This window comes from Enhydra lutris, unplaced genomic scaffold (assembly GCF_002288905.1).
Source record: "Enhydra lutris kenyoni isolate GAN:26980312 unplaced genomic scaffold, ASM228890v2 scaffoldscaffold15, whole genome shotgun sequence".
NCBI lineage: Eukaryota > Metazoa > Chordata > Mammalia > Carnivora > Mustelidae > Enhydra > Enhydra lutris.
The window spans coordinates 28,866,697-28,888,701 of record NW_019154099.1 but is presented as its reverse complement, the minus strand read 5'-3'; the positions used below and the strand labels follow the sequence as shown (position 1 = coordinate 28,888,701).

Below are 22,005 nucleotides of genomic sequence, written 5' to 3'. Positions count from 1 at the left end.
CAGTTATTACTGTGTGGGCTCATGGCTATTTTACACTCTGGGTTGTAACTCATTCCTACTTTTCATCGTTGCTCTGAGATACCTCCATCATCACAGGATTTGAAGGACTTCCTTTCTGGTGCTGTCAGATGCTCTAGGCTCATTTTGTCTATTTGCTAACCCGGTCCTGGAATATCAAACATTTCTCTAAGGAGCCCCATCTTTTTCATTGGAAAATGGTATTAAAAACCAAGCCCTACATGTGCTTATTTGTACTGGATTAAATAAACTTTTTTTGTCTCCTAAAAAGGGGGAAAAAAGGTTAAAAGCCCAGTTCGTTTTATTTACCTCAGACAATATAACTAGCATATGCAGCGACCTGGGGGGACTCCTACCTTCTGCCTTTGGTGAAGATGGGGCTTCCTGCTCAGCCCTCTCCCTCTGCCCCTCCCCCTTGCTCCTTCTCTCAAATAAACAAAATCTTAAAAAAAGAGCGTATGCCATTACCTCAACAAATAACCTTGAAAAGGCAAATGCAGTTACCTGTCTGTAGTGAAGGGGGAGGAGATCAGCATTCATGAAATTTATGTATCTCCCTTTATACTTGTAATCGTTATTTCTAAAACAAACCCCCTTTTTTTGTTTTAAACAAAGGTAGCTTTGGTTCAATGTGGGAATGGAATTTGCTGTTTTTGCTGTTGTAGGTGAAGAAGGCAGGCAAAACATGAATCTTTTAGGCACTTTTTATTTTCCAAAAAAAATTGTCGTTAATATATAAACATCTCATTCTCTCAAAAAATTCTACAACTATACAGCTGTTTGCTCCATTATTTGCATAGGAAATGACCACAATACAAAAATAAGAGGGGAAAAGAAGCAAAACAGCAACCAATTTATGCTTTGTATGTAGGCATGTTCCACGTATAAACATTTTGAAGCCTTACAAAATATTTACACCGTTTGTCATCTATTTACATGTTTTAAGAGCAACTTTTCTAACGAACAAAACTATAATTTATCAAGTTATGAAAATTTTCTAAAAAAAACTTACTATATTACCACAAAATAAATAAAGATAAACAATATTTTAAAAACAAAATTAAGTTTCCATTTTCAATTAAGACCCCTTTTGGCATTTTGCTTTATTCTGCCCTTTGGTTAACAGCATCAGCATCACATTACTATTATTTTGCATATATGTAGCACTTGCTTCCTTACGCTTTCAACATGTCATTTAATAATTAAAGGCAGACACTGAGTCAGTATTAACAATGATTATAACTAAACTGCACTGTAATTTAGGTAAAATTACTGTGTCTCACTGTATATTACATGCAAAATCCATATAAATTGTCATTTAACCAACAGTACTGCATAAGCGAACATTCCAATATGTGAAAACTGCATCATAAATTCAACATTGCCACATGAGAGCTGCCAAGTCCTTCTTTTTTAAAACGATACTGTTTAGCTTATTGTTAGAGGTTTTCACTTTTACGTATTTTATCTTTAAGCTCTGGAGTTCACAATTCATATAAAAGGTCTCTCATATTGAAAGTAATCCTATTTTCATCAGTGCATGGAATCTGCTTTTTAAGTTCATTTGAATGATTTCTTCCTCCTAAAGAAATGAATTTGGTGAAGTTTGAAGAGGTATTTTACCACAAATTCTAACTGTAAATGTATTCATGGTTTTTTTCAAACAGAATTATTTATGATTTTCCCCCAAGAGAATCTTAGAAAATTTGTAATAAACCTATAAAGCTGATTTGCGTATTTACAAAATTTTGAATAGCAAATATAGGCAACTCATATAAAAACAAACAAACACATTTGTTCAATGGCTATTTGTGAATTGCCAGGTATACTGCGCACCTCTAAGGAATTATCTAATATTGAAAAAAAAAAAAATAAACTACTTGATGTCAAGTAAAATCTTGACATACAATCCAGCCTTCTTCCTGTGCCTGCCAACTGACTTGTTTACTAAACACTGTCACATTAAATGATGGTGCTTAGGTAGAAACACTGCAAACACACCCTGCACCCCCACCCCCCTACCCACAACTGAGATGTGGCAGCCTGTCAGGAGATGAGATCTGCTTGAGTAAAGCCATATACATTACAGCAAGCATTCCAGATTCTCAAAAGGACCAAACGCTTTGGTATTCATACAAGGTATTCCCTGTTTTCTCAAATATACAAAATATACATTTCCAGTTTTTTGTTTTTTCTTTTTTTTTATATATATAGGTTAGGTTTGTAGTTTAAAACTTTGCCAAAGGAACTGCAGAACGTCAGTGTGAATTGCATAGGCACGGCAGGCCACAGCCGGGCTCTCAGTTCTGGTGCCTCTTCATGTGCAGGGCCAGGTGGTCGGAGCGGGAGAAGCTTCGGTTGCACACCCCGCACTGGAATGGCTTGGCCCCGGTGTGCTTCCGGTAGTGGCGGGTCAGCTCGTCCGAGCGCGCGAACCTCCAGTCACAGCCCTCCCAGGTGCACTTGTACGGCTTCTCACCTGTGACAACGGACCAAGAGGAGGTGAGGGGGGGGGCCTGCTTGCAAGACAAACATTGCAGACACTATCTGAGAAGGAAAAGTCTTTAAAAAAAAAAAAAAAAAGGTCCAAGAGAAGGTTGGTTCATAAATTCCATTAGGATCTTAGACTTCCTCAAGAACCTAGTGAAGAGAGCCGCTCTTTCCTAGGTAGTATTCAACCTAATTACAGAAAGATAGATGTATCTGGACTTCTCACGAGCAGGAAAATTGTGATTTCGAATGTGCAAGACGAATGGGTGCTTATTTGTTATGTACTGTTTCCAAACATATAAATCCATGAAATGACTAGATGCCCTCGGGGGATTTATCACCGCTGTGGGAACTCAACTTCTACAACAAACCCAAGTTAAACCAGCACAGGACTAATGGCTCTACCGGCCAAGGGAGGAAAACATTCCGAGGCTGCTCAAATCACCAATACCGCGAACTCAATGTACCACACAACTGCAATCTTTTCAAATGGCGTCCGGTTTTGCGATTAGCCAGACGAACCTTCATGTGAGTATGTTAGCGGTCTGAACACAGGGCCTCCAAAATGGATGAAGGGGCACTCACTCTTCGAAATTCACTACAGCACACACACATTCACACCTTCCCATTGTTCAGTCAGATAAAAGCAAAATAAAGCTAGGAACATATTAAAGTTGAATTGGTCCTGAAGCTTTATGCATCTTATATTTAATAAATTCCTCAACCAGATCAGGAAGTCTGATACCAGTAACCTCACTTTGGTGAAGAATCATGGAACTGTAGTACTTCTAACATTTGCTGATATAGACATGTATCTGCCCTGTGTCTATTACCTGCCAGGCACCATCCTGAGTATATGGGACACAGTGGTCAACAGGAACAAAAATGCCCAGTCTCATGGAGCTTACAAGCATTATACCTGTTTTAAAAGTCTCTAATCAATCAATCCCCTTATTCTTTCACAGCACTTTCTAACTCTGGTAAACTGACATTTAGGCCACAATCCCACCGCAATTTGTAGTTTTCTTAATGTTGTCTGAAGTTTGCTAGTTGCTAATCTTTCAAATCCACTTAATATTGATAATGCAGTCTTAACTCCCAGTTTAAGAGTTAATTAACCCTATTTAATTAATTAATTAACCCCAAGTATTCCCCTAAATAAATCCCAAAACCTGAGGAAGTTTCACTGAGCATTAACTAGTAAGTTTCTATTATTTATGCTCCATTATGTTAGAATTTTCTATGAATTTGAAAGTTTTGAGATAAACTTTCTTATTAAAGTACTACTGTTGGGACGCCTGGGTGGCTCAGTTGGTTAAGCGGCTGCCTTCGGCTCAGGTCATGATCCCAGCCTCCTGGGATCGAGTCCCGCATCAGGCTCCTTGCTCGGCGGGGAGCTTGCTTCTCCCTCTGCCTCTGCCTGCCACTCTGCCTGCCTGTGCTCATGCTCGCGCTCTCTCTCTCTAATAAATAAATAAAATCTTTAAAAAAAAAAAATACTACTGTTGGCTTACTGCTCAGTTTTATTTGGATACCTTTTAAAACTGTGAATAGTCACACTCCTGAATTCCTTAAAACGTGGTTTCTTGTGAAAGAGAAGAGCCTCCAAGTCACTTTGAACACTCTACTTAGTACCACAATGAAACCCAACAACCTGTCTGATTTAGCAGTATCATGTTCAGGAAGTTTTAAAATTATTCAACTGAGTCCAAATTTTACAAGACACTGTCCACAACAACTGAGATTTCTACAGCTTGTTAGTTAATTTATTTTTGCTGTCCTGGTAACTACTCTGTCTCTTAAAACAAAATCCCGTAAGGACAAAGGAGCAGAACAGCCCTTTGAAATTTGTACCTATTATCTCCTAAGATTTTTCTTTCAACTTCTATGGTATGCGTCCCCAAAAATCTTCTTTCCTCTCTCTCCTCTCCTCTGGCTCTGAACCAAGACAGAAATCCATAATTTTTTAAAAATTTTCATTTAAGGGGCACCTGGGTGGCTCAGTGGGTTAAAGCCTCTGCCTTCTGCTCAGGTCATGATCCCAGAGTCCTGGGATCGAGCTCCACATCGGGCTCTTTGCTCAGCAGGGAGCCTGCTTCCCTTCCTCTCTCTCTGCCTCCCTCTCTGCCTACTTGTGATCTCTGTCAAATAAATAAAATCTTTAAAAAAAAAATTTTTTTTTCATTTAAAATATATACTCGCAATTCCTAGTTTTTTTTTTCCAGTATAATTCTAAGAATTAAAACTAACACAAACATTTTAAGTAACTGTAGTAAACTCTTCTCTCTCAATTTGTGTTCATATTATTTAATACTAGGAGTAAATCTAGCACACACTCTTGTAAATGTAAATCAAAGAGAAAAAAGTTAACTTTTTGCACAAGCCATTTGTTTTTGTTCCTCGTGAAAAATAAATCGCAGAAACAAACATGTTGGTCAAATACTTCACTGTCAATTAATGGAAAGAGAAAGTTACTTCTGAGGTCTGAGGCAAGGAAAAAAATTCATGAAGTGCTCTAATTTTAAAAGAAATCATTCTAGTCTTTTGCATTTAATAATTAAATAGCAAGAGAACTGAATTTTCAGAGTTTATTTAAGAAACAAGGGACACTAGACTCTTTTTGTTCACTATTTTTATTGGCTATGAAGCAATAAACTGCACCAATATTTTTTAAAGTTTACTGATTGGTTGAAAAACGGTAGCCATTAAAGTTCCTAAAACATTTGGGGTTTTGCTCTCAATTTATGCACATCTATAGATTATTCAGCCAAGAATACTACCAGTGTCTAGGACATTAGTTACAGGGCCAAGTCTTTACTATAAAAGCAAGGACAACTATTCCCCACTTGGGGCAGTTTCTATGGGATTTATTCAAGTGTCAACACGGCTCAAGTAAAACATCATAGAGGAAGCTGGTACCCAATTTCTGGCCAAATAGTAGTTCGGGCCTTTCTTCCTCAGCCAGAAACACTATGCACAGTACTTCTGGGAAACCAAACTGACTTCCTTTAAGTTATTTCAACAGGATAGAGCTTTCAAAAGTTTAATTGGATTTTTACAGACTCTCTTTCCAATACCACCAATTTAAAATATTCAGTTAAGCTCTTTCAACATCAACTGTATTTTTAAGTTCTCATGCTGTTAATGTGAAACTTTCCCAAAGGCAAAAAGAAAAAAAGTGACAAGTTTGAACAGCATGGAAAACAAGCTTCAACTTTATCTCAAAAAAAGTATGTCTTTTCTTCTACTTTAAAATTAACCAGAAGTATTTTTGCTAGGAATCCCTTATCTTTTTTTAGAAATTATTCAAGTTCAATATACACACTTTCGGTACTGAGAAGAACAATGAATGTATTTCATAAAAATGGGAAGCAAAGCATTACCAATGGAAGAAGGGAACAGACACAAACATTCGTGGAGTACAAACTGCGGAACCAGGTATTTCTCATTATTTCACTTACTCCTCACAGTTAACTAGTGAGTTACAAGTGAAACAATGAGCTCCAGATTAAGAATCTGGGCCTGCCACTTTTCCTTAGCATCCTACTTAAGCCCTCCATTAGCAAACACTCCGTTAACTCTATACGAACAATTTAAAGAACACTTACTGTTCAAATTTAAAGATTCTAAAACCACTTGAGAAGGTCAGCGATGGAACAGATTAATGGACTCAGAGAACAGGCCTTAAACTGCAGACGGTGGGAAGCACAGGGCATACATGAACCAGCCTTCAGTGGAGACCCACCTTTCAGGACCAGTGGGGTCCAGAGAACTGTTCTGGCAATCCCTCAAATACCACCTCATGATCATTTCCCTTTACAAATGAATTTCAGGGGGTTAACAGAACATGTTACAATGTATCTGAAATCTTTAGCAATGGACTAAAAAAATCCTCATTTTTTTCCTCTGATAAACAGGTAAAAAATGACTTTTGAACCTACCACAACAGAATGGGAGGTTTCTCTGCTCTGCTGAACATATTCAATAGACTCATACCAAGGTCTTTTCCTAGAACGTTCCACACACATTCTTCTAACAAAAGAAAAATATCATACATGGAAATATTGCTCAGAATAGCTATTTTAGGTAACTTTTTAGAACTTTATTACCAGCAAACTGTACTGACCTCCTGCCTGATAACTAAAAGGTAATTCAATCAATTGTATCCAACAGAGACTAGTAACTATCAGAATTTAAAAGACCAGTATTTAGTAAACAAGTGTAATCTGCACTAAATGACTTGAGAAACAAAATTAAGACGTAATCTTAATTTTCTCTTAAAAAAAAAAAAGACTTAAGTCACTGGCCTCAAAGAAGTTAAAATCCATTTCCCATTCTGAGAAAACAAAACAATGCATACAGTTAAAGTGGAATAAATTCTTTTAATAGTTGGTACTTAATTCTTAAATCAGCTCTTATTTCAGAAGGAAAATGTTTTTATGTAATTTAGTAATAACTGTACTTTTACATCATTAGATTTAAAACATTACTAGACATTAGACACTTAGGGAATTGAGTCTGAAACAGTCTCTATATATTCTAAGAAAAGGTGAAAAATGGGAAACAATCAAAAGATTAAAGAAATTACTGGGGAAATAATAGTATCTAAAAAGAAGATAAGGTAGTATGATTTGGGCTCATTAATTTGTATTTTTATGTACCTGTGCCAGTAATTTTCCATTTAAAAAATCTTTTCATTAAAACTCATCGTATTATTAAAAGCACATCTCTTACACTTGAAACAGAAGGGTTCATTTAAAAGATTAGTATTATCTGTATTTGCAAAATGCAACTAATATTTACTAGATAAACAGTATCCTGTCAATAATGCACCCTTTTTCAGGAAACTGATTAATTAAAAGGAAATACAAGAAATTCCTTCTTTCTCCCTGCCAATTTGCAGTCAGTTCATATGCTTACCCTTTCTTTGAAATTTGATTCACCTTAACACTTCCAGAAAACCTCTGACAGTCCAGGAGAGTTCATTCCATTTCTCTGTATGCCTATAGCACCACTTAGATTCGTTCTGAATGACTGGTTTGCACTTGCACATATACTGCTAAGAGGGTTCAAACAGCTGTGTTTTGCCTCCTTAAGTAGCTTTGGAAGTTCCTCAAGGACAGACTATCTTCTGCTCCAGCTGCAATGCCACACTTCTCACAATGCATCTTTGGAACAATCCCTTGTTTGGCCCAAGCCTGAATAATTCTGATTTTTTCATGCATGAGAAGGTAAGGTAAGGTATTAAGAGACAGGAAAGCACCTGGTAGAATTGACACCCACAATCTGACACCCAATTGTCAGATTGTCTACCCCCACCCACCACCAACTCCCTGGTTCTATTATCTCACTAAATGTGTGTTTAGGTGAGAACCATGCTTTTAGGACATGTTCAGAATCCAAGCAGCAAGGAATCCATTTATTATCCATCATGTAAAGACTTGTGCAAGGATAAAACAAGTGCTACAATTGATGAAAACCAAGGAGTTCTGAAGCTCCTACTGCTGGTCTATAAAAGAGCAAAGGGACTTCTGGGGCCAAAAAACAGCGACCTGACAAATCCACACTGCAGTCAGGTTACATTTGCAGTCTCCTTCCTGAGCGACTCTCTAGGCCCCCAAGTTTCTGCACATCTCCTAAGGGTTCCCCACAAAAACACTGAAAAATCCTTGCTCACTGTGTTAATGAAATACCAATTCTTGAGTCTTCTGACAAAAAGAGGACACTCAGATTCACTTTCTTAAGAACCTAAACTGACTTTTTAAAAAAAACAGTCAATGAAAGATTTTACCTTCCCGCTTTTAACCAAAACAGACAAATTCTGTATTTTAACTTTTCTAGCACCGAATGAGTACAGGATAGTCTTTCCTCAAATTCATTTACTGTGGCTACCTTGACAAGCTTTCTCCCAACTCTTAAAAGGTTTGTATTTATAAAGTAGTCAAAAAGAAACATTCTGTTTTACTGTAAGTTACCTAAACATGCACTTCTAGAACAGTTAACTTCCCCTATCAGAGTTAAAGATCCTTGAGTATAAATAATACAGGCTGATAGAATAGGAATAGTGCTAGAGAGATACTTTTACTAAAGTAGGACATCACTTTGTTTCTAACCTTCCACCAGAAAAAAATGTAGGTCATCAAGTAAACAGCTACTACATTCTATAGAACTAAAAATACCTATCAAAGTAAAAATCTTGGGTGATTAAATTATTACATTAAAAAAAAAGTGTATTACATTCTCTCTACTTTCAGAACTGCTTATTTGTATTTGACCTTCTTCAGCAATTCCATTTTTATCTGCTTATGAACTACCTTTCTCCCACTAGTTTGTAAGAACAAAACGGAAGAAAAAATTCTTTGGATTCTCCACAAAATTTTTCCTTAATCAAATTATACATCTTAAGCTTTAAGCTTTATCATCTCAAGACAATGTTTATCAATTTCCTATGTAAATGTTTTTCAGATGAAAAGAACAAGTCCTAGAAGCAAAGTTTAATTTTCCCAGTGAGTCATTAAAAAGAATTGTTTCTAAGCTTTCATGCTCATAAATACCTTTTCCAAGGGTCTGAAGTAGCAAGTCTCGTAAGCCACTACTTTTCTTATATAAGCTTTAAATTGTCAATAGAGGGGCACCTGGGTGGCTCAGTGGGTTAAGCCTCTGCCTTCGGCTCAGGTCATTATCTCAGGGTCCTGAGATCGAGCCCCGCATCGGTCTCTCTGCTCAGCAGGGAGCCTGCTTCCCCCCCCTCTGCATGCCTCTCTGCCTACTTGTGATCTCTGTCTGTCAAATAAATAAATAAAATCTTAAAAAAAAATTAAATTGTCAATAGAGAATAAATTTCAAAGCTGCAAATAAAAGTAATTTAAGAATTTTAATAATATCTGAAATTATAAGCTAAATGTGATACTTTTACCTACATATTTTCAAATACAGACTCAAAAAATCCACTGGATACTAAGTAATTTCATCCTGCCCAACTTTTCCACCTCTACCAATAACACAGGTTACCAAGTTAAACACCAATGGACTGACTCTAGATCCAAACTGTATGATCTCCATTATGGCCATCTAACTACCTACTTATCTAGAGAGAAGAGAGACTTATGCTAAATAATTTTTCAACGAAGTGAAATTGTTTCAATACTTTCCTTCCTCCCACAATTCCACAAAAAAAAAAAGGAATAACTCGTGTTCTCAACATTTTGAGTGTTTTAGTGGCCAAGTACCATGAATGAAAAATTCCTGTCAGTATTTTTAGACACAAAATCTATACCTAATACACATTAAATAGATAGTAAGCAAATATGGAATAAAGAACTAGATAGGAAATTTATGTAAGTAATACCTAAACTGAAACTAAAATCATCTCAAGCAGAGATTGTACATTTTAAAGTATGCATAGTAAAATATTAATGTAAGTGCCGTTAGGAAATAAGTGTTCTACATAAGTGAAACAGAATATGGGAATATACCCCCTTAAAATTTAAGACTTGGCCTAAAAATCTTTCCAAAAGGTACTGTGCATTTTTTTCTTAATTAAACAAAGCATCCCAAACAGCTCACTGTAAAATGCAGCACTAACAGTATAGGGCCTCCCTGAATCCATTTTGTGTTCCTTTGTTATTGTAGTTTCCATTTTCTTTTGGTGGGGGGGGGTTCCAATTGTCCTCTCCTTGTCAGCCCTTGGCAAGTCGTAAGGGCCTGTACAGTCTTGGTCTAAGGGATACTTGAGCCAAGTGTGTGTGCAGCTCAAAGACTTCCATGTACATACAATTGCTCATTTTCTGCCCCGTTCCAGGTAGCTGAGACTGCTCAATGTCTAAAAATGTTTCCTTACCCTAATTTCCCAACCACTTTCAGGTATTCCTTAGGGTTAAGTACATATCCACTCATGTGACTGAAGGCACTAAGATTTTAAACACCTGTACTGAGTGAGTTCACTAGTTTCAGAACTTTTTCTTTGGAAAGTACTTTTTACTAAACCATAAATACCATTTTCAAAGAAATTTCCAAACTCAAAGTAAAAGCTGTATTTCACAGGCACACCAAGAAACCAGTAACAGTAGATAAGAAAGATTTTCAATTTCTTGCAAATTTTTCTTTGTACATACAGCCTTAACTTTCTTTCCCTATTGTATTTTACCTTTTTTGGCCTCAAGCCTGTGCTTAGAATTACTTTAAATCTTCAGTTGATTTGTAAGAGCAACATGGTTAAGTGAATCTTTTCCTTAGAAAGTGCTCAGGAGCATTTTTAGATGATGGCAATGAGTGTAGTCCCTTATATACATCAAAAAGGCATACACAGGGACGCCTGGGTGGCTCAGTTGGTTAAGCGGCTGCCTTCGGCTCAGGTCATGATCCCAGCGTCCTGGGATCGAGTCCCACATCGGGCTCCTTGCTCGGCAGGGAGCCTGCTTCTCCCTCTGCCTCTGCCTACCACTCTGTCTGCCTGTGCTCATGCTCTCTCTAACAAATAAATAAAATCTTAAAAAAAAAAAAAAAAGGCATACACAAATTTCAGCAGAACATTTGCAGTTACATGCTTTTAAAGTACAGTATACCAGTTGACACTATTGTCCAGAAGCAGCCATAATTATTTCTAACCAGAGGCATGGTATGTATATACACACATTACTACTAACACAAACACCCACACACCCATACAAGGGGTACCTCTACAGACCCATAATATATGGACATGTAAGTGAAATATAACCATTTCCTAAAATACAGGAAAAGTACATTTCAGGTGTTTTGTGTGACCATTCAAAGATAGAACTTTGTACCACCTGTATGTTCTTTATGAGTAAGAGAGAAATCAAGTGTATAAACTTAGAAAAGTGCTTAGAAGGATGCTATGGGATTTCTGGTTCAAGAAAACTGGTTATCTTCTACATTCATCCTACATTTTTTGAAAAAGGTCTTGTTTTGGAAAGACCATTCCCTTATGTTCAATTTGCAAGTCAAGAAGCACTTACTGTCTAAAACTCCAGAATAAGCAATTAAATAGAATTCAGATGTAGTTTGTTTTAATTGCTTAAATCATTTTTAAAACATAAGGTAACTTGACTTTTAAAGCAATTACAATTATATTCCATGGAAATGCTAGGGTGGCTTTTCACATTCTGCCTGCAAAATGGCAATCCCTTAAAAAGCAATTTTGTGTATCAAATTCAAGATCCCCATATAGATTTTTTTTAAAATCTCCTAATAAACTGTCCAGGGTGGGAGCAGGATGGAGGGCACAGTAGGGAACATGCATTCAAAACTAAACAGCTATTAAATAAGTGAAGCTGTTTAGAAGTATCTGGGTCTTAAAGGGAGAAAAGAGGGAAAAACAAAGATATTCTCACTTCAGATACATTCATTAAAAAACAACAGTCAGGGAGGATGCAATGAGAGTGCACAGGTAATTTTAAAAGACATTGTCTAGAAACTAGAAATGAGGAGAAAACCACCTCAATGCTCTATGATTACCCAAGAACGGGTTTAGCCTGATGAACAAGTCTGCTACAAACCCTCCCCCTCAAGGCATTTGAGACTGTATCAAACAAAACTTTATTAAACTGGATTACATGGTCTCATTCATTAGATGCTGATGGCCACACGTATGATCAGGTGAGAAAGTTGATGCATGGGACCCAAACTAGGCCTGGGTTTTATTAGTACGATCACTGTTAAGACAGCCCACTATTAAATTTCTTTGCCAGCAGGTCAAGTTCTAGAATCCCAGCTATTAAGTATTGAGCGCACTAACCCCTCACAGGGGTTTTCAAGGCCACTCAGATATGCTGACTGTATACCTGCAATAGACAGTTGATTACAGTGTGATATGCAATTGCACTCTTTTTATTAGGAGACTTTAAACCTTATGAAAAACATGTTCCCTCCTTCCTATCTCCCATTTCAAGGGCTTTCAAAGAAGAAAAAAAATAATCGTTCCAATGTTTCAAGCTTATTTCTACTCCCATTAGTCAAAATTCAGGTAAAACCCCATTTTCAGTGTTTCCTTCCCGAAGACAATTATTTATTCTATTAACAGCTGTTTTAGTATTTCTACATGTAATGTTTTCTTGGCCATCATTTGCATTTTGAAAACTTTAGACTGAGTTTATTATATACTTAGTGGTTGTTTAACTACAAACATAATTTGTACTTGAGCTGCTTATGTAGGATCATGCCTTTCATATAATCGCTTTATAGCTAAAAACTTCAGGCCAAAACAACCCATTCATTTCACTGATAAATACCTGAGCTATCTTTTCTTTAAAAGCAATTTCTCAGAAAGTCCTGGAATCTACCACTGACGCCAATACTATTTAGATTTTAATAAGGAGTGTTTATCACTGAGATATCAAGTATTACTTCCTTACATGCATACAAAATGTCTGCAGCCATATTCCTCCTAGTGTTCTATCTCAGCACTGACCTTTGTTCAAAGGCTTTTACTTTTTAATGCAGCAGTTAGAGATAACTACTTCATTTATCAAAACTCAATTTCCATAGTAACATCTAGCCTGGGGAGATTCAAGTCCTCACACTAATCCAACAACCCATTCAAAGGAACTGTTGAATACTTTGGTTTCCATAGCAATGATGGAATAAAACATTTTGCTAGGTCACTGCTTTTATTAGCAAACTTATTTTTTGAACTTTAGGTAAGGCTGAATTTACGGAGGGAAAAAAAAAAAACTATCATTTCATATAAGTTCTTTCCTTCAGGGACGGCCTTTTAGGAAAATCACAGATAGTAACCATTTATGTATTTGAAAATATTTTGGGTATTTGGAAGCTTTTTAAAAGCATGCCATGTAGTTTTGTCCTAAAATGGTTTCTAATATAGTTTTAAAATTAAAAAGCATTCAAAAGTGAATGTATAGACTTGACAAAATAAATATTTGTAAAATTAAAGTGACTCCACATAAAAGCACATTCTAAACAAGGACGAAATATAAACTAGAATGAAGACAGTCTTAAATAGCTCAAATCTGGGCTGGCACAATGTGCAGAATTAACTTTTAAACCATGACCCCATCTTTGCCTGATTTTAATAGTCTGCAATTTCGGCCCTTCCTTTCATCAACCACAGAGAAAATGCTAAACAGAGATTTTAGGTTAAAGGTGAAATTAAAGATAAATGTATTAGGCAGTTATGCTTTACATGCTAAATGGAAAATTTTAGCATTTAATATACCTTACAGAAGCCAACTGATTTGTTATGGAAGAAAGAAAATGAGTTACATTCTTTTTCCTTCAAGGCAGAAATAGCAGTGCCATTAAAATCCATTAGTAAACATCGTTGTTTTAACGTTTTTGGGTAATTCATTCTCCATGAGGTGACATGGCAAGGCCTTGGTAAGGGAACATCAGCCTTCCTGGAACTAGACTTTTTCTCTGAACTGAATTTTGAGCCAAGCCAGTGCTGAAAAGGTCGGCCATTAAAAAATAAAGGTTGACAGAAGAAAGAAGAGATCAAACATGTGTTGGCTTTTAAAAGGATGAATACCACTTACACTATTTACACAACTCACAGAATTAACAAGAAAATTACATACCAGTATGAGTCCTCAGGTGAGCTTTTAAATGAGACGACTTTGTATAAACTTTTGTGCAGCCTGAAATAAAGGAGAGGAAGAACAGCTTGTCATTTTGGAGATCTTTTGAAATCTTTACATTTGATGATTCAGTGTTTAAAACCGGGCTTTAAAGAAGAAATCGACATTTGAAGCGTCAGTTTTAAAGGGTGTCCCCTGTTACCTTATTAAAAGTATAAAGTGATTTACTTTATGTACCACTTTAGCAGAAAAAGCAGATAAGCAAGTAAGCTACAAATGGGAAATGTGTTTATATTACAGTAGGTGCTTTATGCTAGTAACATATACTTCAGTGATTAAAAAACTTTTAATGGCTCTAGAGCAGACAGTGTTAAACCATTATCCAAGATGACTGCTATTTTCTGTACTACATTTGTTTTTTCATTTAGTGTATCACGCTTTATCATGTACCATAGTCAATAAATTATACCCTGTATTAATCATAAACTAGCTTATGCCAGCAACTTGTAGATAAAGCCATCACCACCATCAATTTAGATTCTGAGCCACATCTCATTCCAGAATGAGCATATGCTCACATGCTATCAGAACTATCTTTAAATCTATTCTGTAGACAGTCTTGTAATGCACCATCAACAGAGCAGCCTACTTCATCTCCGCTTCATTACCACACCTTATTTTCCCTACCTTATCTAATTCTTTTTGGGCCACTTTAATTTAGAATTAAGAACTCCCATTTATACGTTACACAAGTAACTCTGGCATAACACAGAATTCTAATTTTTATTCAATATTAGAAATAAAGAAGTCCAAAGTAACCTTTTTCCAGAATATTCTAGCTTTTTTTTTTTTAAGTATGTAAAACCAGCAAGAGACAAGCATTCCAGGGTACAGTAAAGACAGATATGAAAAGAACAAAGCAGGTCGTTTTTTCATTGTCAAGTACTACTTTCCTACGTAAATTTAAAATCTGAGATTAAAAAAGGCATGCGCGCGCACACGCGCGCACACACACACACACACACACTACTCTCTCTCTCAACACAGGTATTGCTGCTTCAACCATGTTAAATCACGTACCAGGATAATCGCAGTAGTGGATGCGACGTTTCTCCAAATCCGGGTTACTCCTCCTGTTGTATCTGACAGGCTGGATGCTTTGCGAGTTAACTGGCAGGGTGGCAGGTAAATTTGGATTGTGAATTGCCAGTTTAGAAGCAATTGTAGCAGCATAGGATGGAGGTGGGGTCAGATTCTGGAGCATCTCTGCTTGTCTATCTGGACTTCCCGGCTCTGAGCTTGGTGGTGACGGGGGAAAGTAAGTGGCCTGCTGTGGCAGAAACTGACTTGGCATGGTGTATGTGCAAGGGGGCATGCCCTGGAACTGTTTCATTGCAGTCTGCGGAACAGCAGAGGTGTGTGTGTTAAGGCCTGTCATGGCGGCTGACATAGAAACATTAAGAGTGTCCATTACTGCTGTCTGGTTTGTAGAACTGGGCATATCTAGATCCGGTGTATTCAGTAGCTGGTAGAGGTGGCCCTGCTGGGGAGGGACAGAAAGATGAAGATCTGGTGTAGGAAGTTCTTGTTTGATGAAAATATTGTTCACCTCTGGAGCTGCGGTCTGGTGGGAGCTGAATATACTGGTGAACTCAGGGAGGGCCTGGGTTGGGGCCGGAGGAGGGGCAGTCGTTTCACTCTGGTGGCTGAAAATGGTAACAGGTTCTGTCTTGATGTGTGTTACACACGGTCTCTGGGATTTGTAGAGGCCAGTTCTCAGGTGAGTGATGTCAGGGAGGAAGACGTTCATGTTGATACTGTAAGGTAACCCTTCACTGTCAGTGAAGAACTGGTCTACGACTGAGGCACTGTCTCGTCTATACTTTTTATGCTCTGGAATTATAGAAACTGGAGGAAGCTGAGGTGTCAGATACTTCTCCATTTCACATCTTGTCTACAAAAGAGGAGATAAACAAACATGCATAATCCACCTAATTCATCATCTGGGTTAAGGACAAACTTACTGAAAATTCCCAACAATACCTGCGAAAAGTACTAGGGCAAACTCCTAAGTGTCGCTGATAAACTTATCATTTGTCAACTGTGTAATAACCTGGTTTACCAAAAGCCTTATGAAACTCTCTATAAGGTATATTTGGTAAACTGCTCCCACAATCAGCCCCTGACAAAAAGTGAAAGAGACAATCAAGAAAAAGCAGCAGCACACAGAAACATTCTTTTCCAATCAATAATACATATTCCTTTCGTATAATAAAAATTCCTAATAATAAAAATAAATCTAAATAAATAAAATTTAAGAACTCACATACAAGCAGGATTCCCTGGCCCCACCACAGTTGAGTTTGCAACTTAAACACAGTATTGTAATACTGCCAAACCACCTCAATTCTGTTCATGCCACATTTATATTAATATAAGTGTGTTTAATAAACAAAAACCTAAGCAAACCAACCTTAAAAATATCATCACAGAGTTGTTTTGTTTTCGCCTGGACAGATATTGTTGAAACATCTGATATAAAACATACTCCTTGGCTGTTTCAGTGCCTTTTCTCATTTATAGGTCACTGGACAGTTAAATGCAACCGTCTTGGGCAAAACACAGTATCCACTGAAAGAACAAAGCAACTTCACTTTCAACATTTGATCTAAATGTTGATTTTAATCAGCAGATTCTGTAATTGGTTAATATGATAATGAAATGTTCCTATTCATATCCCTATCTAAAACAGATCTTTAATTACCTAGGGGAAAATCACTCCCTTGGTAGAGTGGTGCTAAGGAGTCCGTGGGTGGGGAGAGGCTGCTGTATCCTTAGCACAGTCATCAGCAAAACATTTATCATGTCCTCCTCAGTGGCCAATGCTACATTCCCCCTTACTCTGTGAAAAGCTCAATCATCCCTTATCCTTGTATCTCAAACCAAAAGAAAAGTGACAAACCTGAAATAACCAAATCTTTTCCAAGTGGCGATTTTTTTTTTTTTTTAGGACACAATCCAACTTGTAACTAATAGTCTCCCTCAGTCTTTTTACAGCTATCTTCTATTCTAGTGCAACATGAACTTCTATTTTAATTTTTAACATTGAAGAGTAAATTTTAAAAGAAAAACCCACTCCAACTAAATGGCTCATGAAACTATTAACCGTGGCATCGAAACTGGTGACTAGCAGTCATTTTTTTGCTACTACTCAATTTCAAAAGCGTTTCATATCGGACCTCCTCTATCATTCCGGGTGGATGCAGACACCGTTTCCCCGATAAACACGATTTCAAAAATAAAGATTAACGCTCTAGTCATGTGAGTCACATCTCTGACAAATGCCACTGCCCTTTTACAGCACGACGAAACTCGCGGACCACCCGGACTAGGAGAGCTCAGGAGCAAATACGCCATAGACCAAGGGGCTATTAAATGAAGCGTCTCGAAATAAACCGAACTAAACCCTTTCGTGCACTTCGCTCCCGTGGTGGTTAGTGGTTTCTGATTTTAGCTCTTCCAGCTGTTTGCATGTGGGTATGTTTCCAATTTTTTTTTTTTTTTTCCCTGGGACAGGCTAAAAGTCCCAGGAAGTTTTTTCTGGGCTATATGACTCCCTGCGTGGGCGAAAGAAACAGGCGGTTGCTCTAATTCGGCTGCCGGGCAAGTGTAAAAGCCAACTGCCAGCTTTCAACGCGGCTCCGGGAGGAAATTTACGCGCACACGAAGAAAACAACACCCCCGGTCTTTTTTGGTCTTTCTTTTTAAGGAAAAACAAACGCTCCAATACAACCTTAGCTTTCCTAACTCTCGTTTCCCGAAGGCAGCCCCAGATCGCATCTAAAGCAGGCTGAGACGAGAAATACGAAACCAACACCCCGAGGCGCCTTTCGCCAGCACCCCGATTTGCGTTTTCCCCTGAGAAGACGTGGGGGAACCTCCAAGGGCAGAGCACTGCGGGGGCTGGAGAATAAGGTGAAAGACGGAATTTAAGTAAGGTTGGAAGTGAGGTATCAAGTCCCATCCCCCCAAACTAAGAAAACACGAAGTAAGGTGCGTGTTAGCACCCACTTGCCTCTAACCTCTCCCGGACGCGTCTGACGAGATTCACCCGGGACCCCCGCTCTTCCGGTCCCCCTACTTTCTCCCTGCAGACTGCGGGTGCCCAAGCCAGAAGGGTAGGGCGGGGAGAAGCTGCCCACCCAGCTCCGGCTGCCGGAGCGCCCCGACGCACGCCCCAGCCTGGAGCGGCCCCTGTCGCCCGCGCGTCGCAGCGGCGGGACACGCCCGAGCTCCGGGAGGGGGGTGGAGGGAGGGGAGCGGCTCTTCCTACCTGGACCAGCTCCTCAGGGGGCAGCCGCGGGCCAGCGGCGGGCGGCGGCGCCGGCTGCGGCGGCTGCGGGGGCGCGGGCTGAGCCTGCGGGTGGTGGTGCGGGTGCTTCAGCTCCTCGCCGGGGAAGAGCGCCGCGTCGCGGGCCGGGTTCGCGGCGCCCAGCACGGGCTTGAGCTGTGCGAACACGGGCTCGTCCTGCGGGGCCGGCGGCTGGGGCACGGGTCCCAGGCGGGCGCTCATAGTCAGCACCCGCGTGGCCATTGGCACTCAGGGGGCGGCTCCGGGCGCGGGACGCGGGTCGGGCGCGCTTCTACTTCGCCCACGCTGCTTCGGGCCGGCGAGCTCGGCGCGGGGCCGCGGGCGGAGAAGGGGAGGCTCCGGGTGGACCCCCTCAGGCAACAGCAGGCGCGGTTTTCGAAGGCGCGCACGAAAAGCAAAACTCTTCCGCTCCGACACGCGTAAACGCCAACGTCCTCCCGGCGGCCACTTTCTCCCGCCCCGCCCCACCGCGCTCTCTCACTCGCCGGAGCCCGCTCCCGCCACCGTCTGTCTCCGTGAGCGAGCTGTGAGCGCGCGTACCTGCCCCGCGACTACTGACACTTGACGCCCGCCTCTATTTTACCCAACTCCGAGTGGGCGTGGCCCACCAACCTGACTGGCAGCGCTGCGGCGAATCCCGAAGCCCTGAGGCCGGCCGGGACTGAGTGGGCAGCCTATGAGAAGGGAGAAGTTCTCCCAGGCCCCGCCTTCGCCGGGCTAACCCGCCCTCTAGGGCCACGAGCTTTCGCGCGCAGGGCGGCCGCGCAGTTTGTACACAACTTCTCTGACAGATTGGGCTGACGGAGCCGGGGGCGGAGGAAAGGAGAGAAGCGGGTGGAATCTAGGAAGAGAGGGAATTAGGGTGGAGACGTGGAGGGAGATCTCTTCGGACTGTTCTCTGCCAGGATTAGGGAGAAAAAGAGTTTTGCACGTCTTAGGTGTTGTGCAAGGACCTGAAACTCAAAAGCTGAAATCCAGAAGGCAGCTAGGTGGGGGCGCCAAGGTTTTTAGAGACTTGTTTCACGAGTGTGTATTTTAAAATATACAAAATGTACTTTTCTTTAGCGGACAACGAGGGGCGGTGTGATAAACAAATTTAAAAACAGCTCTCTTGTCTGTGTATCTTCAGCAGTGAACATGTCCATTTAGCAAAGCAAATCCGGAATGTCGTGAATAAAAGGTTTAATGGTAAGATTTTTTTTTTTTTGAAGTCCTTGATAAAAGCTTGTTTTCCCCTACAGTATTTAAGTGGTTAGAAGAAGTTTCCACACACATTTCTAACTCGTATACGTGTATGGAGAGGAGGGGAGGGGGATGGGCCATATGAATTTTGAAGTTTTTAATATTTACACTTTTGATTGTAGCCGAAGCATGGAAGCTAATTTAAGCACGAACGACTGACTAGTTCAAATGTATTTACATAGAGATTACATCTTCGACTTGTTTTTGCTAGCACTGTATGTTCAAAAAAATGGAGTTTAATATTTACAAAACAGAAACGTAGCACATTTACCTAACACTATGGCACCTTTTCCTACGAAAAGACAATCGCAGAGGCCAAACATTAGATGCGGAGCAGCTCTGAAAACTGGGAATCTAAATTTGTAGGAAAGTAATAGTCAAATATATTATCATCCATTAACTACATTATAATGGGAAGGTGAAGTTTTGCCAGCAATCACCTAAGGAAAACACTTCTCTAATCCTTAATGTTCTTGTATATGATTTTATCTGGCTTATTGAGAAGCCGGAACAATAAACTTCAATAAAAATGCCTGGTATATTACTACATATGTATATATGTTGACAGCACACTATACTATTAGACAATTTTACATATGCAACAGCCTACTCATCACTTCACAGTAAAACAGCTTTAAAAAATGAGCTCTTAGAAAAATGTTCACTTCAAAGAGGTGGATCTTTAAAAGTATGGCTCTCATTTCAGTGTGTAGATTAAAAAAATACACATGAAATATTAGAGGTATTTATTACTAGAGAACAAAATTATGCTGTAAATTTTTTCTCCTTTTCATTTCCTTTTTGTTAATAAATGATTCATCTTTATAGCCGTGATCAGTTCTTTCAGAGAGTGGTTGACAACTATTTCATGTTACCAAAGTAGTATTTAATAAGTCTTTTTGCTAATTTTTTCCTAAGCAAACAGTCCCATGGTATCTACGTTCACCTTTAAAAAGCTGTCCTGATTTTCTCTAAGATTGAACCCAAGCATGTAATTAAATAACTTAAAAACAGATTATAGAATTGGTTTGGGATTTAATTTTTTTAAAAATTGAACTTTGACAGATTTTCAGTTATAATGCTGATAACATGATCAAACCTGAGTGTGATATAGATAAGTCTTAACGGAAGTTCTATATTCTTTTTAACCTAGGTTTAATACAATTTAGTATCTATTTATATTTTAATTTGCCTCTACACTCCTCTATACCTTTTCTTTTGTCTTTATCAGAGCATCAGTGGCCTATTATTTCAACCTGTTTTCACTACAATAAAATTCAGTTATTTTACTGGAAATGTTTCTATATTTCACATCATTTTTTAACATGCTTTCATTTACAAATGCTTTCCCAGTAGCTAAACAACATAAAATCCAACTATTTGATAAGTTTTTAATAAAATACTTGTCCAATTCAGTTCTTTTTTTCACATTTCCATTTTTTTCTAATGAATAAAGATATGAATTTAGCTATGGCTGGGCTCTCGATACATATATGTTAGAAAAGCTGAATTCAATCGTTGTTGAATTTTTTTGTTCAAATATAGTAGCATTTATTTAAATTTCATTTCTGACATAAGGATTCATAAAACAGGACTGCCAATTTTAAGTAATGGTTTCTCTGAAATCCCAGGCTCTGCAATCTCACAGAAAATAACTAGCTTAGCACTGTACAATAGTACGGAAATTGGAAAGTAATCCTTTTCTGAGACATTTGCCATGCGATTCTGAACATAGAAAGAACATGTTCAACCAAGCTTACTTGCTGTTAACACACATGCTACAGCTGCAAACCTGATTCACTGACTTAACAAAAAGGGTTAAAACTTGATAAATATTTTTCAAATGTTCCAGGTTCTACATTGGCATGATGCCAGACAGTGTGAATGGACAGATCCTCAATTACTTTGAACTTTCTAGTTCTTTGCATTCCTTCCTGCTTAGTAGTGCTGTACCATTAGGGAAGATAGGAGAAAACAAAAAACAAATGTCAGGTTTCAGAAATCAATTAGTGGCCTGGCAGTGGTATGTTAACTGAACTGTGCCAAAACAGAGAATTCTGAGGGAAAGAAATAAAGTTGAGTAGTCAAGTTAGGTAGGAGGGTAAGCGTAGAATCAGTGTGCATGCTTAAGCCCTTAGTCACTGGGCAACACAGATTTAGTCTTAGAATAAACCGTAAGTGTCACTATCTTTACGGGAATAAATACGCCTGAATGTGTGGGGGCTGAGCAGGCATTCAGTGATGGGGGGTGGGGGCAGGGAGGAGGCTTAGAGGCCATGGGAAAAAAAAATGGATAAATAGCTTCTGAATGATGAGATGAGAGAA

The 22,005-nt window shown here is 39.0% G+C and overlaps 1 protein-coding gene across 1 annotated transcript; it reads right to left on the bottom strand.

Moving 5' to 3' along the window:
- Window positions 1-2,222: 2,222 nt before the first annotated feature.
- On the bottom strand, window positions 2,223-18,660 carry LOC111147073 (Kruppel like factor 5). Its single transcript, XM_022502953.1, has 4 exons — window positions 18,400-18,660; window positions 15,147-16,020; window positions 14,067-14,126; window positions 2,223-2,497 (listed from the first exon to the last, which is right to left on the bottom strand). Exons 1-4 carry the CDS (start codon window positions 18,658-18,660, stop codon window positions 2,319-2,321), a joined length of 1,374 nt encoding a protein of 457 aa, XP_022358661.1. The 3' UTR covers window positions 2,223-2,318.
- Window positions 18,661-22,005: the final 3,345 nt, after the last annotated feature.

Excerpts from the sequence above, each read along its gene's own strand:
- LOC111147073 (XM_022502953.1), bottom strand. The coding sequence starts at position 18,660 with ATGGCCACGCGGGTGCTGACTATGAGCGCCCGCCTGGGACCCGTGCCC. Across the intron at positions 14,127-15,146 it reads CCACTACTGCGATTATCCTG|GCTGCACAAAAGTTTATACA; the intron begins GTACGTGATTTA and ends CCTTTATTTCAG. Across the intron at positions 2,498-14,066 it reads TCACCTGAGGACTCATACTG|GTGAGAAGCCGTACAAGTGC; the intron begins GTATGTAATTTT and ends CCGTTGTCACAG.